At 29.9% G+C, this 17,840-nt stretch overlaps 2 protein-coding genes across 2 annotated transcripts; both read right to left on the minus strand.

The window, feature by feature from the left end:
* Window positions 1-1,640: 1,640 nt before the first annotated feature.
* LOC126847744 (uncharacterized) lies at window positions 1,641-6,652 on the minus strand. The gene is made up of 9 exons (XM_050588136.1): window positions 6,525-6,652; window positions 6,185-6,344; window positions 4,480-4,556; window positions 3,801-3,981; window positions 3,673-3,731; window positions 2,409-2,574; window positions 2,251-2,321; window positions 1,946-2,129; window positions 1,641-1,863 (listed from the first exon to the last, which is right to left on the minus strand). Exons 1-9 carry the CDS (start codon window positions 6,579-6,581, stop codon window positions 1,805-1,807), a joined length of 1,014 nt encoding a protein of 337 aa, XP_050444093.1. The 5' UTR covers window positions 6,582-6,652; the 3' UTR covers window positions 1,641-1,804.
* Window positions 6,653-12,589: 5,937 nt separating this feature from the next.
* LOC126847699 (uncharacterized) lies at window positions 12,590-14,788 on the minus strand. Its single transcript, XM_050588077.1, has 7 exons — window positions 14,672-14,788; window positions 14,332-14,494; window positions 13,442-13,521; window positions 13,097-13,277; window positions 12,969-13,027; window positions 12,749-12,905; window positions 12,590-12,669 (listed from the first exon to the last, which is right to left on the minus strand). The coding sequence occupies exons 1-7, from the start codon at window positions 14,726-14,728 to the stop codon at window positions 12,590-12,592; spliced, it is 777 nt and encodes a 258-aa protein (XP_050444034.1). The 5' UTR covers window positions 14,729-14,788.
* Window positions 14,789-17,840: the final 3,052 nt, after the last annotated feature.

Raw genomic sequence — 17,840 nt, forward strand, 5'->3', positions numbered from 1 at the left:
TATATGAATGTACTGATTGAAAAAACTGTTCCTCCAAAATCTTAAGTTAAAAAACTTGTTGAGATAGCATTATAAGTACATGCATATAAGTTAGTTTCTTCTATTATAAAATCATAAAAATCGTTAAAGATTAGTAAATCAAAATAGTCCATGGGTTCATCACCCTTTGGCTGTATTTTTAACCCGGCATTTCCTACAAATGAAATTAGCAGGGCCTGAACTGGATTATTACTTCATTATTTATTTTTTTTTTTTTTAAAAATCCAGTTAAATTTTTAATAGTAAAATCAAACATTTGCTATAACTTGGAGATGACTAGCTTTAAGAGTTTTATAACTAGAAAGACTTAATATTTGTTTAAAATTATTTGCTTAAAAATAGTCGGTATGTTCAAAATTAATACTGCTACCAGATAATTTTTTGTCCAATATTGCCTATCCTTTGCCCTTAAACAAATAACGCTTTCTGATTCCCTAAATAATAAGAAGTAAAGTATTTCTTACATATTTTTATCTTAAAGGTTTAACTGTGATGTGAAGTTATAAGTTTACGAATTGAGACCCTTTTTTTTAGTATTTAAAATATTTTTCTGACTATCACAGCATCCTTATCAGCAATTAAAAAAAAAAATAATCATCTAAACATGGCTACGCATATTCTCTATTATTGGCCAAATAACAATCGTAGACAATTCATTTTTACATAATATTTAAAATAGTAAGAATTTTGTAACTTAGACTCTCTTGTTGGCTTTTTTAAATATTATTAATTGAACTTTCACAATTATATTTTAATTTTTATATTTTTTTACTTTTATAATTGCTCGTTTTTAAGAAAAAAATTTAATTTTCTAACAAAACCATCAAAAGAACCTAGGTAAAGCTCTTCTCTTTTTAACAACATTATACATTTTTTTCTATGGCCGTTTTGCTTTGACCTACACACTTTTCCAAAACCAAGTTTTTATGTTTATTTTTAATGGATGTAACGTCCTCTTAACAATAAAAATAAAAACATTTTCATTACCTGTTGACTCACACATAGCAACATGGAAATTGGCTAAAAAGTAAAGCTACAGTTTCATTCTAGACCTACCTTCGGTCTAAATTTCTGACCTAAATCCCTAACTTTACTTAAAAAATTTGAAATAAAGAAAAATTATTATTTCTTCTAGAGAAAGGGTTAATGGTGTATTTTTAATTAGTCAATGTTTATCGTTAATACTATGTTTAAAGACTATTCAATACAAATTTGAACTAATTTGACTATTTTTTTTAAAAAAGTTATAGAGCCTCGTGTAAGTGAAACAACAGTCAACAGGTTATGAGAAATTTCCATTATATTGTTAATTTCAATACATGGGTAACTATGGCAATACATTGTTACAGACAGGCGATCAAACCTAATCGAGTAAACCCTAATACTAAAAATTAAATTTTAAGCGCACAAATGACATGAGGTACAATGATTTTATAGATATTTGTATTTTTATCTGTGAACGCTAGACCTCCCTTACTTTACTAATTAAATAAAAACAAAAACATTTAGGTACTGAATTTTTTTTTATAATTAACATAACATATTATTTAAATGTTTTATAATTATTAATTATTAATAGAATGAAGGTAGTTATTATTATTTATTAGACACCGTAATATTTCAATTCATAAATACATAAAAATATTTCAAATATTATTATAATCGTTATGGTTATTAAACATTGTCCACTTAATATTGTTTATGATTGTGAGTCAACATTAACGGAAGTATAACCGAATGTGTTAGGGTCGTCGCCAACGTTACTTTATTTTTCATCGAAATACATCCTTTCTAAGAATACCGCAAAGTTTACTGTTTTTATATCTAAAAAAGCAAAATTAGTTTTTTTTATTAGATGACCAATAATCGTCGTTAGTCATTTTAACACTGATTAAGTTAACTTCACCTTTGGACTTCTTTAAATCACCTTGCAGTTCTTCCGACACTTCCATGGGTGTCGTATTAGGGTTTCGGTCATCTTCGCCGCCAGGACACTGATGAGGGGCCAGTAAACCGTCCTTATCATCGTCTAACCTAATAAATTCGTTTAAGGCAGACACGACTTCGCCTAGACTTTTCACTCTCAATTCCTAAGCAATTTATAGTATAAAAATTTATAATAATTATTAAATGATAAGTGGGATAGTAAAACAAACGTAACAGCAAATTATTTCGAAATGTAAAAAACAAAAATATTATGAACGTTCTTACCTTTTCCCCAAACGCGCTAGTGCGTTCTGCCGCAGCCAAGATTAAATTCATCAACAATATTTCAGCGGGTCCTGTGCGAGTTTTAATAATAATTAGTACCTAGTTCTCTAATTTCTTGTCATACCTAATATTTTATAAGAACCTATTTTTATTCTTACGGTTCGAAATTAATAACAGTTTCAATTCGTCGTCTATGGTTATACCAAGCTCAATGAACACGTTTTCACTTTCATCAGGTTCAATGGTGATCACCAAACCAGGTGTCTTATGTTCTTTGTACAAACGGCCAAACTTTTCTACTTGTGCTAGGGTTATACCATTGCCCTACAATGTACGAAAAAAATATTAATTCAAGCTTTATTTTAGGATGTGTTTAGAAAAAATGTAATGTTTATTTTTTTCCACGCCCCCAACCTCTAGATCGCTAATAGTCTATTAAAACAAAAAATTCCTCATCACTAGATTGAGCAACATTTCTACAGTTTAAAAAAAATATTAAAGCTGAAATATGAACACTTTAAAGTGACCCGCATAATATTTAAGATTTTTAAGATTGGTAAGTTACGAAACTCGCTTTTAAGCACTATTCACAAAATCAGATTCCAGCAAAATAACACTGAACTCTCCATCTTATAAATAATTTTAGCCTTTTGTTCACTAAATAATGCACAGTATTTGAACTACGAAAATGGTTTTGATTGGAAACAAATTCGAATTTTTTTTTACAATATAAATTACTGCGATATTTTGACAAAAAAACAACTAATAAAGAATCCTGATTACCTACTCATTATTGTATAAGCAAGTATATACCATACTAAAAATTCTAAATCAGGATTTCGCAAAACATTTCTTATACTTGACTCATTATTAAATAGGTGGTTTTTCGTCCACCTTATGCAAAATTAAAATAACAGAAACAATATCTTTCAAATTGCTAAACCGATTCCTTCGTATAGCAGCTCTATAAATCATAAATCTTACCTGACATGTAAATTATCGAATTTAAGTTTAAAAAAAATCACCCCTTTTACAAAAATTAAAACTACGATGCTTTGTCCTTTTTTTAAATTAGTTTAATTAGTTCTAAATTTGAAACATAGTTCTACCGACAATTATTTACAAACCCAAAAGATATCATAAGCCATTCTTCCTACGAAGGATAGACAGTGTTTATTTATTTCAATTTTCCATGCAAATTTTTTAGATTATAGGTCTGAAAATTAAACTGAAGAAAGATCTAGAAAAAAAAACTACAATATATTATACAGTTTTCTCATTATTTTTTTATTTTTTTTTTTTGTTATTAAGGAGAACCGCAAAATTACACATTGACGGTTAGTCAACTTCCAGGTTGCTGTGGGGGAGTAAATGTGATGAGCCAACAAGAAATGAAAATATTTGCACATGTATGGCACTTACTGCAGGTTTGATTTCCAACATGATCAACAAGAAGTCCGCAGCGTTTATTAGGTGTCGGTCTAAAATTGAAATAAAAATTAAAAACTGTCGACATCAAGTGAACCGCCTCCTGGGCTTAAGTGGATTACCGCCTTTTTTGATTTCAAGTTCTTTTGATTTTTCGGTTAATCTAACATTTATCGTTTTCCAATACTCAAATACTTCCGGTAGCTGTGGCAGAGTGAGATATCCCGTTTGGTCATGAGAGTCGGCGACATCAAGTAACTCGTCCAAGTAAAAGTTTACTTCAAAAGACGTGAGTGTATTAACCTGAAAGCAATTCATACATACATACAGAATTTGTTCTACGGAGTGATTACTTGTATTAGCAATGACTCAGCCAATATCTTAAACATATCTTGGACATTTTAAAATTATCTTTTTTAGTTCAAAGTTCGCCCAATCTTTATTTCCTACGTTTTTAATTTTAAAAAAACATCATCCCTTATGTTTAATGTCCTATGAACTTAACCTTTTCAAACGGTAAAGTATTTATATGTTATACATTTTTAAATGACAAATAATTTGATGCAAATTTCGACCGATTAAAAACCTATTTTTCGCAACTACTTTTGACACATAAGGGATGGAATTTTATAGTTGAAACATATATAACATTTTAATTTAAATACTGAAATATTATGGAAAAAAATAATTTAAAAAATAACACATGGATCCAGCGTAGATTAAATCACAATTATATTTGCCAAAAGATGTTATATGTATTTTATTTAGAGTTTAAAATGGTTGATTTGAGACTTTGAATACCTCGGTTTTGTCGGAGTTTTTTTCTTTTTGTGATAACGCTTTCAATAGTTCACTTAAGTTTATGGAATCAGGCTCATCTGTACACAAATTGATTAGTTGTTAATTAAGTCATTCATTTTTAAGTCGATGTAACGATGACTTTTTTCCTGACCTATTACTAGCAATAATAATATTGTGCCTGGCTGGTGGCTGTCGTTACTGCCAATCCAAACCTATAAAGTCTAATTTTCTTAGGCCCCGCATAACCTAAATTGGTGGCAGCGGTGGGATTCGAACCCACGCCCCTGAAGTGACTGGGGAAAATTCCTACATCATTGTTGAAACCTCCAGAACCTCAATACAACTCCACCGAACTTAAACGAAAGTTACAGAAAACCAACGAAGTTGTCAGAAATCAATTTACTGCTAACAAGAACAAGACGAAAGAGTAGTATGATATTAATGCTGAATCATTAAGCCTGTCAGTAGGTGATATGGTTTATTTACAAAGTAAAACAGTTCACAACAAACTCACACCCAAATGGACAGGTCCGTTTGAGGTCCTCGTAATCTTCCCTAACCAGGTCAATGTAGCGATTAAGCGGAGGGGAATACGACATGTAGTTCATAAAAATCTTCTGAAAAAGCTTTTGCCTAGACCGACATTTTATTTTGTCTTTCAGAACACACACACACATGTTGAATTCCAAATTCAACTACTAGACAATCTGGCTCATGTGAATCAAATGTTGAGTTATTTGATGGCCTTTGTAAACTAGTAAAATATTCTACAAAAACCGCAAATTTGTACACAACTCCAAATATCCTATTCTAGCTCCTGATAAGCATTATGTGATTATATATACATGTTTGTTAATCTGTATAATATCGACTGCAATTGTTATTCCATTTCTTAAGTATAAGAACTGGGTAATTCGAGTTTGTACAACTGATAGATCAAATACAAAGCTCTAAATCTGAGTCCATTAAAGTTTGTATAAAGCTACCGGTCTCTTAAAATCATTCTAAATCCCTTTGGAATTGTATAATTTGTGTTACTATCTCATTTTTTTTCGAGTCAATAGGAATCATAAGACCCCCATTGCAATGAATCGCTTTTTGTTAAAATGGCATATGTTACATATTTTGTTAAATTTGTTTGCAACTTCAAATAGTACAAACTTGAATTAAATATTTTTACAGTATCGAAATTTGGTATAAATGTCGAGCACAATACACAAAAATTATTTACAAAGTTACCACATTTTGAAAGTTATGCAGTTTTTAATCATATCCCAAAAGTTCACCTGTGCATAATACTCAATTCCTGTCCACCTCCCATCCATAAATTTAAACATAACTAACATTAAAAAATGTATTCAAAATTGCTTTTTGACCAGTCAAAACTTTCAGTAAACAATTTTTTATTTAAAAAGTTGATGAAGTTTATACGTATCATTTAAAAAACTTTAGTTTATACGGTTTTAACATGTACGGAATACGTGTCCCAACTATTAACTACAAAGTTATAAAAAAAATATTTAAATAAGATCTAATTAAAAATTCAATTAATATTATATGTTACTTATTAAGTCGGGTGAAACCGGACACAATAAGAAGAAGACTAATTAAGTTTCAAAATTTGATATACCTCAAGTCGAAAAAATTCATAATTAAATAATTTCTCATGTTGTGCTAAAACAGAAATAAAAATTAATATTTTTACTTGGATAGAATCCAAAATTATCTTGATAATTTTCCCATATATTTCCAAAGGATTCTACGATGAGTCGCATGTCCTCCTCGTCAATTCCGTGGGTACACTTTTTGTGATTTTCAAACAGTTTATTCAGCTCTACCAATTGATCACTGTTTAATCCTAAGCTCTGAAATAAAGTATGACGACCATCAATATTGTGTTGGTAAAAGTACTGAGTGAACCAATTGCCGATGACGTGGCAGATTTACACACATATGTGTTGTATTATAATCGGTATGCATTTAATTTTTTGAGTTTATACTATCCGAAATGAATGATGAATATTTACTAGGTATCATACTCTTACCCATGCCGACGCCAGGAAATACACCACGCAAACAATAAGGGCGCTCTTGAAATGCATACTTTTTTTTAAGTTTTTAAAATAATAATAAGAATTCAATAGAGTACTTGTAATATTATAGCTGTAAGACTATTGGCACCAAAGACGAACGACGAATAAACAGTAAAATAAGTATTCACTTCGCAGCTTCGGTGTTGCGTTGACACAATTGCAAAAAAAAAAAATAATGTTTGCCAAAACATATTTTGTTGGGTTCTTGCATATTACAGTCGATTGCCCCTATACAGGGTGATTTTTTTATCATGAGCCAGTCAATATCTCACTGAGTTTATGTAATTATTGAATTTTTTTTTTTTCATACTGTTGTTATATAATGTCATCTGAATTTTCCCCAAATTATTATGTTCGTAACCCCCTCCGGAACTAGTTATTTTGATAGCAACTTTCGAATCTTATATGGTAACATTTTTTTAAATTTTTAAATTAAGAACATTTCACTAAAAATGTTGACTGGTTGATAACCAGTTTTGGATAATTATTTTTAAAGTTATAAGAGTTTAAAAGTTATGACGGGAGGAGAAGTACGGTTGGGAAATGCGCGCAGATAAACAAAATACTACACTGCACCTTTCCTCCTGCCCTAAACTTGGAACTTAAATCATTTTAAAAATAATTATCCAAAACTGATTATCGACCAGACAAAATTGTTAGTAGAATATTTTTAATTTAAAAAGTTTAAAAATTATATAGGTTACCATTTAAGTTTCAAAAATTGCTATAAAAAAACTAGTTTGGGAGGGAGGTAGAAACGTAATAATTTGTGGAAAATTGAGATCACATATATATATAAAACACTATGAAAATAAATAATTATATAAACTCAGTGAAATATTGACTGGCTCATGATAAAAAATTCACCCTGTATACATATTCGATGCTATAAGTTGTAGGTGTAGGCCAGACAAATACAAACTATGTTCTATTTTTTATTTTTTTTGTATTATTATTCAATTTGTTTAGCACTGATGTTTACAATGGTGTGTTTTTATTTTTTATACTGGTCTCAACCTACTGTCCAGAGATCCGCATCGAAGCGTTTGTTTAAAAGTGATTTTATCACTTTCAGGTAAAATAATTCATGTAGACCTGTGACCTCCCCGTCCCCACTATTCCCCGACACCCAGCACTGGCTTTTTTTATTTTACAACCGGCACTTTGGCCAAAGATTATATGAAAACAATCGACCGGTTTTTTAACCATCTACTTTAATTTGCTAGATGTAGCGTAAAAAGGGTCGGATCGAGTCGAAATGTTTATAGAACATTGACACAAGTACCGCTCTGTTCACACTTGACCTGAAAACAATATTATGTACATAGGTGAAAAGAAAACAGTTATTATTATTGGTTTTTTTTACAAAATGTGTATTCGCTACAATATTTCCAACAATATGGTGTTATCGTTACAAGCAAATTCCAACGTTCAGAAACACAAATAATAAAACATAATATGGCCAAAAATAACTGGGTTTCCATAAAAAAAAAAAAAAATAGAAAAACCGTACAAATTGTGTATGTAAAATACAACAGTTCGCTTAACATAAAAACCTGAAAAATGTGTGAAGTTAGGATGAGAGGGAAAGTGCGGTTGGGAAATGCGCGCAGATAAAAATAATACGACACTCCACCTTCCCTCCTGCCCTTAACTTGAAACTTTAATAACTTCAAAAATAGTTATCCGAAACTGGTTATCGACCAGTAAAATTTTTTAGTACATTATTCTCAATTTAAATAGTTAATAAAATATATACGTTACATTTAAAGTTTCAAAAGTTGCTATCAAAAAATCTAAGTTAAAAGAGGGGTAAAAACAAAAATTGTTTTGAAAAATTGAGATCACATTGTATAAAAACAATACGAAAAAAAAAAATTGAAAAATATCAAAAATCGGTTAATGTTATTTCCAACCAATTAGGTTTTAGTAATGATTACCCGTGTACGCCTATTAGTTGTCATAACATATGGCTATTATTCATGAATATTATAAATAATTTATTATTAGTATAACAAAAACACAATAGATAAATAGTTTAATTGAATAAAATAATTTTAAATTAAATCTACTGACAGGTCTGAATTATCTTACATCTCTTTTAAAGCTATTAACCTTAGAATACCTTCTTCCATTTTTTTTTTTTGGCAATTACACTCCCCACTTTTAGTTGTACCAAATGCTTCATGTATTTCAACTTTTTATTGTAGTAACAGGAAGTTATAGGAACTTCCCTTATCAACCCTACAATTGCTTCGTCAATTTCATTAAATATTTCCTTACCAACGCTGCCACCGCCACCAGTGACTCTTGCATTGATTTTTGTCTTCTTTTTCTTTTTTGGCTCACGATTTTTTATCATGCCATGTCTATAAAATAGGTATTTTTAATTTTTTTTTTATATAATTAGAGTTGATAGATATTTTTACTAGCTCGTCGCCAAGCTTTACAAATTTTTTCTGGACTTTCCATTGTATTTAAGGTCAATGTGACCTCTACCCACAATTATTTTGCCATAATGTTTGTAAAATTGTCACAGTGTTTCCCTTTGACCAATTTAGGGTGTACGGCTATAAAATCAGTCAACACTTTTATTTGCTCCTGAGTTATATTTGAGCCCTTAACTTTTTTTTGTAAAGATGTCATAATACAAAAAGATATATTATTGACACTGCACATAGACGGATGAACGGCGACTAAAGTAATCACATATGTGTTTTCAAGAAAAATCGCATCAATAATTGTGAGATAATTATTTGTAAGTAAAAATTTGCAATAGGTGTAATATTATTAATATATTTACTAATGTACATGTATTATTCTAATACCGCTTGGCGGTTACAATGCAAAAGTAAAAAAAAAACCATGTTTGGTGGTTGAAATAGATTATCACTTAGCTTAAATTTTATTCTACTCTAATTTATTAATTAAGTTGTACCAAAAGATTGAAAATACAAAGTTTGGAAAAAAGATATTTTTAACAAATAATTATTCCAAATTATTTAATTATGTTATGTTTTGGAAATATATTTTAAATGATTGTATTATTATTATTTAATTTTCAGCGGAAATATGTCTTTAAAATTTGTTTACAATATTAAATAATATAAAATATAATATATTATACGTTACAATATATTAATAATAATAATAATAATAATAATACTAAAAAAAAGTAATAATTAATAATTATATATATATAACAAAGTATACATTCGTACGGTTTCATTATAAAGCCCTAGAACAGTAACAATTTGCATTTAGTCTACAACCTTTTTAGGTCAGATGGACAACTCTTTTTCTACTAGAGACAAGGGTTGCCATCCTGGGGAAGAAGGTTTTTATATATTATTTTGATTATGGCAACCAAAAGTTCAAATATCTAAATAAAATCAAAATTGTAAAAATATGAAACTATGTTTAAATATACACGAGTGTTTTATTTTTTAAAAAAACAATTGTTTTTTTGTTAAAAAAATAACATTGTCTTTTGCGTCATACTTCATTAAAACTGTTTTTACATCTGAATAACACTTGCTAAATAATGTACATTGAACGTGATCGGTTTTAGTATAAAATGAAAATAAAATTCCTTTGTAAACGATTACTTTATAAATATTTGTATACAAATTTAATGAAATTGAATAAAGTACCTAACTAAACATGTACAGTGTAACATTTTCTATGCCAGGAAATAGTTTAAATAATATTATTATTTTATTTTTTGATTGAAAAATAATTACAATGCGTATAACAGTACTTTGTGTACCTAAAACAAATAAAATGTAGATTTTGAAGAAGTTTTAAAAAACATGACGTTTACTCTTAGAATAAAATTTGCCAAAGAACTTATTGTAAAAAAAATCCAAATGCTATGCACAATAAATAAGAAGATAGATATTTGGCTTAGCTTTATACGAAATAATATACAAGGTAGATTTCATACCTATGTGGTATAATTGTGATTTGAATTTGAAATAATTCTGTTTGTTAAATGTTATAAATGCCTAATTTTCTATTTTCTCTTGAACTATAAGAGATAAAAATTAGTTGTAAGCTCATTTTAAAAAAGCTTGTCAAAGAGATGCAAAAAATTAATTTGAAAAAAAAAATAAAAATTTTAGCTTTTTTGGCCAAAAAAAATTATTGCAAATTTGTAAACTTTCAATTTTGTTTGCTATAAATTCGTAAAAAGTTATCTGTCCGAGAGGACATTTTTATCAAACATTTGTTCGCATTAACACCTTTAATAAGCTTGCATCTTTTAAAAATTATTCTCAAACCAAAATATCATTCCGCTTTTTCTCTAAGAGAAAGAATTAATTCAAGGATATGAATGATTTATCGTCTATAGATTGTATTACTGACTAATGTTGTTTTTCTATTAAATCAGAGTCAGAAGTAAAATTTATGTTTATGGTGTTTACAACAAGTAGCTTTCTTTCGATATTTTCTAGAATTTTTTTAGAGCTCTTTTAAATTTTTAAAACTGCGCAAACTGTGTATATTTCCAATGTATATCTAAAATTTTGAACCCTTACTACTAGTGTAAAAATAATTTCTCCATCACTAATCCTTTACCAGAGTTCTACCCATGTTTGTAAATTTAAATTAGTAACAAACCAAAACTTAATTGGTTCAACGATTAGGTATATGGGTCATAAGAACATAACTTGAATTTTATAAAAGCAAAACGTTTTAAACAAATTCAAAAATTTAAAAGAAATAAAAATTATTTCAAGAAAGTGAGCTACTTACATTTAACAAATATCTTATATGGCCTTTTATAAATAACATAATGTACATTATTTAGCTTCGGTGCGATAGCAAGAAGCTATTAGTTTTACATAATAATGTGTTTATATTTTCAGGTCAACTCCAGCATATTAAAACAGAAAACCAGGTCGCAGACAGTCTAACTAAACCGTTGTCGAGGCAAAGGTTTGGTAAATTGCAGTCAGCAATGGGAGTCAGTCAGCTGGAAGGGAAGCTGGACCTATAGAAAAGAGTATCCGAAGATATCCTAGTTACTCACTTTTTCACATAAAATTTATGTATTATTACTTTATCATTATTACTATACAACGTTGTGTTAATTGTTATTTTATCTAAATCCGTGCAACACTTAAAGTTTAACAACCCGTATACACTTAAATCGGTCTACCCTTTATTTACCCTCAAACTACCCCTATTCCAACTACGACAACATCAATCATTAGTATAATTTATAATTTATATAATGTGTATTTTGAGTTGTATGTTGCTTACAAATAATTTGCTGACATTAGAGACATCGGATTTTTTATCTATACCAATTTAACAATTTAAAGTTTTTACAATACTGGTAAAAACATAATGTAATAACAAATAATAGGTTCTTATTTTAAATAAAAACAAAATCAAAACGAAATCAAATAATATACAGTTTTTTATTAGACACTGAGCAGTGTAATATTACAATTGATAAATACATAGAAATATTTCAAATCTCATTATTATCATTATTGAACATGTCTGAGTAATATTGTAAAAATGTGTGCATTCTATCTTCAACTGTGTTAAAGTTGAGTGGTCTCGAGACGGTCTTGGCTATATTCTATGTCCATGAAAAATACAACTACCATGTATTCCGCAGCGCTTGTTGAATTAATACCTAAAAAAAGAAAAAAGTATTTTTTTTTAATAGGAGATGACCAATAATCTGCTTTAAATAAAACATTTTAACATTGTTTAAAATAACTCACCGTCGAATTTCATTAAATAATATTTCACTTTTTCGTTAGTTTCTGCCGACTTTCCCAGCAAAATGTTTGCCATCTCTACGAAGTTGGCATACTCAGCTGGGGACAGTACACCGTTGTCGTCAACGTCGATCTCAATGAATTCTTTTATGGCAGTTATAACCTCGCAAAGACTTAATCTCAATTCCTAAACAATTGTTTAAGTACAAATTTATAATAATTATTATTTATTAGGGTTGATAGTATTACAAACAACACAGCGAAAAACTTTAAAATTTATATTACATTTTTCCTAACCGCCCTATTTTGTTCTGCCGCAACGCTCATTAAGTCCACCAACAACGTTCCAACGGGTTCTGTGAAAGTTTTAATAATTAGTAAGTCTCCAATTACTTATCCTAATGCAATATAAAAATAATAATCGTTCATTCTTACGGCCGGATTCAAATAGCACTTTCAATTTAGGTTTTATGGCTATACCAATGTCATCAAACACAGTTTCACTTGCCGCAGGATGAATGCTGTCAGACATCTTATGTTCTTCGTACAAACTAACAAACATTTCTACTTGTTCTAGGGTCAGACCAAGGCCCTACAATGTATGAAAAAAGTTTTAACACAAGCACGCCCCCGAGATCAAGAGTATTGCACTTACTGCCGGTTTGATTTCCATTATGATCAACAAAAAATCCGCCGCATTCATTACATGATCGTCTAGAATTAAATTTAAAATTAAAAATCGACTGCATTAAGTAAAACGCCTCCTCGGCTTATGAGTATTACCGCCGTATTCGATTTTATATTCATCTATTTTTCGGTTCAAAGCCTCTTTCATCGTTTTCCAATAATTGAATGATTCCGAAAGCTGTTGAAAATTAATATACTTTGGATGCTCATAAGATTCGAGGCATGTGTCGAACTCCTCCAAGAAAAAGTCCAGTTCAAAAGGCGTGAGTCTGTCAGCCTGAAACAATTTATACATACAGGCTGATAGCTTATAATAGCAAACACCCAGCCATTATCTTAAAAAATATCTTAGACTTTTTGAAATTATCCTTTTATAGTTTACCAATAGTTGGTATATATTTTATTTAGTGTTTAAACTACATAATTTGAGAACTTCAATACCTTGATATCTTTGGAGTTTTTGATGTTACCTTGCCCCAACGCCCTCAATAAATTATATAAATTAGTAGAATCGAACTGATCTGTATAAAAAATTGAAATAGTCGTTAATTAAGTCATTCACTTTTAATAAACTAGTCGTAACGATAATAATATCGTGCATAGCCGGTAGCTATCGTTAGTGCCAAACTAAACCTGTGAAGTCTAATTTGTCGGACAGCCCCTGGGTTAGGCACGCATTACAAATATAATAATATAATAATTATTAGAGGAGAGGGAGTGACACATCTCGCACCAGTGGACAGCATTCGCATCCACCTACATACTAATTAGTAAGACAAATAACAAGGTGTTATATCTTTGATTTTCTGGGATGCTTCTTTTGGTTGGGGGTCAATAAGAACATCTGTGCATGTGGCGCGATCTAGCGGTTGTAAGTGATTATGTATTAGAGATAAGAGATAAGGACTCCTAATTAGGTACTCTTAATCAGGTACTCCTAATTAGGTTCTCTAGAGATTATGGAGGGATCATTGAGAAGAAAGTGGGATTATTATCAAGTTCTTAAACTTAAATGGTAACGAATATTTTTTATTAACTCGTTAGTTTGGGAACGATTTGCTGTTACAGTTATAAAAGTGTAGAATTTAAGTGCGAAATTATTTTTACCTGCGTAGATTATTCAACCACCTAAACAACCATCCTTAATTAATTTAAACCTAAATAACTTTAAAAAAATTTATTCAACCAGTTAAAATGTTCGGTAAATTTTTCTTAATTTGAAAATTTAATTAACTATGTTCCTATTTAAGTTTAAGCCCTTAACGGACATAACGGTCGACTTAAATTGTCCGAAAGGTAGGTAATATAACTGTTTAACAGTATAATATTACTTTTCTCGTATTCAAAATCAACTAGAAGTGGTTTCCATTCCGTTCGAAACGTTTTTTCCACGACTTTTGCGATTGTCTTCTCGCTAATTTCGTTGGTAGACATTTTGTGATCTTCAAATAGTTTATTCAACTTTATCAATTGAGCACTGTCCAATTCTATGCTCTGAAATAAAGTACAACGACTATCAATATTGCATTGAGAAAAGTACTGAGCGAACCTATTTCCAATGACGTGGCAGATTTTCACACATATCGTATTATATAATCGGTATGTACTTAATTTTTTGAGTTTACACCATCCGAGATGAATAATAAATAATAAATAGTATCATACTCTTACCCATGCCGACGTTAGGATATACACCGCGCAGACAGTAAGGGCGTTCTTGAAATGCATATTATATTAATTGTTTTTTAACAAAACTAATAAAAACGTAATCTAGTACTTTAAATAATATATATATCAGTAACTATTATTGGCTCCCAAGACGAACGACGAATAAACAGTATAAAAAAAGGTTATCTACGCGTCTCTGGTGTTTTGTTGATTCAAGCGCGAAAAAAACAATGTTTACCAAACCATATTAGATATATTGTGTTCTTGGATATTGTATTAGATTGCACCGTTATACACATTCGATGCTAATTTAGGTCATTTGCTAGACAAATACAAACCGTGTTTTTTTTTTTTTTTATCGCTGTAAAATTTTGTTGAACACTTTGTTTTTAACGGTTTTTTAAGATGTATATGTTTTTTATTTTACTGTCGGCTCATTAGTAAATGATGATAATATGCAATATGGTTTTAACGCATTTAGTTAAAATGGCGTATAGTCACTTGATAGATTATTTACTGATATGTTAATGTGATTTAGAAGATATGTGATAAAAAAGTCGAGTTTATTATTACCAATATTTGAAGTGTTTACCATACTGCGAAAAACGTAGTGCAATAAAATATAATAGATTTTTAATTAAATAATAAACATTAGCATTTAGGTGCTGAATATTTTTTCGTTTATATCTATTAAATAATAGAAATCAGATAATAACTTTTGTTTTTATTAGACACCGAGGAGCATAATATTTTAATTGATAAATACATAAAAATGTTTAAAATATATTATATTATTATTTTGGTTATTAGACATATCCTACTAGTATTGTTAAAGCTTGTGCTAAAGTTTAGTGGCATAGGGACAGTCTTCGGTATGTTAATCAACGAAAAATACAATTTCCACGTATTCTGCAACGTTTACATTATTAATACCTAAAAGAAAGGAAAATTAATTTTTTTTTTAACAAGAAATCGATTCTGTCGATATTGTCGTTAATTAAAGCATTACAATACTCTTTAAATTAAATTAAATTCACCATCGAATTTCATTAAACAATGTTGCGCTTCATTGAGAGATTCTGCCGGTCCTATTAAAAAAGTGTTTGACACATTCCTGAAGTTGACATACTCAGCAGGGGACAGTACACCGTTGCTATCATCGTCGAACAATTTGAATTCGAAAATGGCAGACACGACCTCGCAAAGGCTTAATACTTTCGATTCCTAAAATATTATTAATCAGTAGGCAAGATAGTATAACAAATATAACAGCAAGGAACTTTTAAATTTATAGAAAGAAAGAATTATAAACGAAATTACATCTTCCACGACCGCCCTGTTGAGTTCTGCGGCAACGAAGATTAAATCCATCAACATTTTTTCAGCGGGAACTGTGCGAGTTTTAATAATTAGTAGTTCTCAAATTTATTACTTGCCATATCTAATATAGTTCAAAAACAATTCTTACGGGCGGATCGAAATAGCAGTTTCAATTTGTCGTTTACGGTTATACCAAGCTCTTTGAACACTTTCTCACTTTCCACAGGATCAATTCTACCAAGTAAAGTCTGATGTTCTTTGAACAATCTAACAAACATCTCGACTTGTGTTAGGGTCAGACCAACGCCCTACAATGTATGAAAAGAGTATTAATACAAGCACCCCCCCCCCCCAAGATCCATAGTTTTGCACTTACTGCTGGTTTGATTTCCAACATGATCATCAAGAACTCCGCCGCGTTTATTACATAGTCGGCTAAAATTGAATTAAAAATGATAAAATTGTCTACATCAAGTGAACCGCCCCCCTTTGGCTTAAAAGCATTACCTACCGCCGTATTCGGTGTGAAGTTCTTCTAGTTTTCGGTTCAACGCATAATTTATCGTTTTCCAAAATTTGAATGCTTCCGACACCTGCTTAAGAGTAAGATATCCCGGTTGATCATGCAATTCGACGCATATATTATCGAACTCCTCCAAAAAAAAGTCTACTTCTGAAGACGTGAGTGTTTTAACCTGAAAACAAATTCTACATACAGGGCGATTACTTATAACAGCAACTTCTTAGATTTTTTAAAATTATCCTTTTATAGTTAACAATTCACCCGATTTTTATTGCATTTTCTGTAGAAAAAAAACACCATATCTTATGTGTGAGTCATATGAACTTAAGCTTTTCAAACGATAACGTCTATATGTAAATATTTATTTAAATAGCAAATAGTTTGCTACAAATTTCAACGGGTCGAAACACAACTTTGAGTAATAACTTTTAAAGTTAATAAAGTTTAATATCACTCAACCACATTCCATCTCCCGACCTAAATTTCAAACTATAGTTATTTATTTAAGTTCACAAGATGTTTTATTATAGATAAGATACTAATTTTCTTAGGTAAAGTACTACGAAATCGCAATTATTTCAAGAGAAAAATAGTGTTATCCTTAATGAATGAATATCCCCCCTGCATGATAAAATCGTTTAAAAATTTCAAATTTATGTCATTTTAACCCATGAGGGACTGTTGAAAATTGTATCAAATTTCAGGTAATTTAAAACGAAGTCTCGATATTTGCCAATAGTTGGTATATATTTCATTTAGAGCTTAAACTAGTTGATATGAGACTTTGAATACCTTAATCTTTTCGCAGCTTTTATCGTCTTCTTCCGCCAACGCCCTCAATAAATAATATAAATTAGAAGAATCGGACTCGTCTGTATACAAATCAATAAGCTGTTAATTACATCATGAGTTTCTAATATATCAGTTGTAACGATGGCTTTGCGCCTGTCATATTATTAGCAATAATAATATTGTGCACGGCTGGTAGCTACAGTTACTGACAAACCAAACCTAATTAAAAAATTCTAATTTTTCAGTTATCACCCTGTACTAGGCATGCATTCCAAATATAATAATAAGAGGAGTGGGGGTAATTGCTAACGAATTTGTTTTATTAACTTGTTAAATTGAGAATAATTTGGTGAACATTTTTAATGGCCGATAATCAGTTTTGGCTAATTACTTTTAAACTATAAAATTTAGGGCTGGAGGAATGGTATGTGTGAAGTTGTTTTTATCTGCGCGCAATACTCAACTACACTCCACCTCCCATCCTTGATTTTAAACTTAGTAAATAATTATTCAAAATTGGATATCCCCCAGTCGATT

The sequence above is a fragment of the Adelges cooleyi genome, unplaced genomic scaffold (genome assembly GCF_023614345.1).
Source record: "Adelges cooleyi isolate 19-005CV unplaced genomic scaffold, UGA_ACOO_1.1 ACOO_flye_CR_arks_rails_tigmint_CR_PRNA_118, whole genome shotgun sequence".
NCBI lineage: Eukaryota > Metazoa > Arthropoda > Insecta > Hemiptera > Adelgidae > Adelges > Adelges cooleyi.

What these genes read in the sequence shown, in the direction of transcription:
- LOC126847744 (XM_050588136.1), bottom strand. Translation starts at nt 6,581, where the DNA reads ATGCATTTCAAGAGCGCCCTTATTGTTTGCGTGGTGTATTTCCTGGCG. An exon ending in ACTGTTATTAATTTCGAACC is followed by an intron (nt 2,322 to 2,408) that starts GTAAGAATAAAA and finishes AAACTCGCACAG; the next exon opens with GACCCGCTGAAATATTGTTG. An exon ending in CTAGCGCGTTTGGGGAAAAG is followed by an intron (nt 2,130 to 2,250) that starts GTAAGAACGTTC and finishes TAAATTGCTTAG; the next exon opens with GAATTGAGAGTGAAAAGTCT.
- LOC126847699 (XM_050588077.1), bottom strand. Translation starts at nt 14,728, where the DNA reads ATGCATTTCAAGAACGCCCTTACTGTCTGCGCGGTGTATATCCTAACG. An exon ending in TGATTTTGAATACGAGAAAA is followed by an intron (nt 13,522 to 14,331) that starts GTAATATTATAC and finishes TTTTTTATACAG; the next exon opens with ATCAGTTCGATTCTACTAAT. An exon ending in ATATAAAATCGAATACGGCG is followed by an intron (nt 13,028 to 13,096) that starts GTAATACTCATA and finishes ATTTAATTCTAG; the next exon opens with ACGATCATGTAATGAATGCG.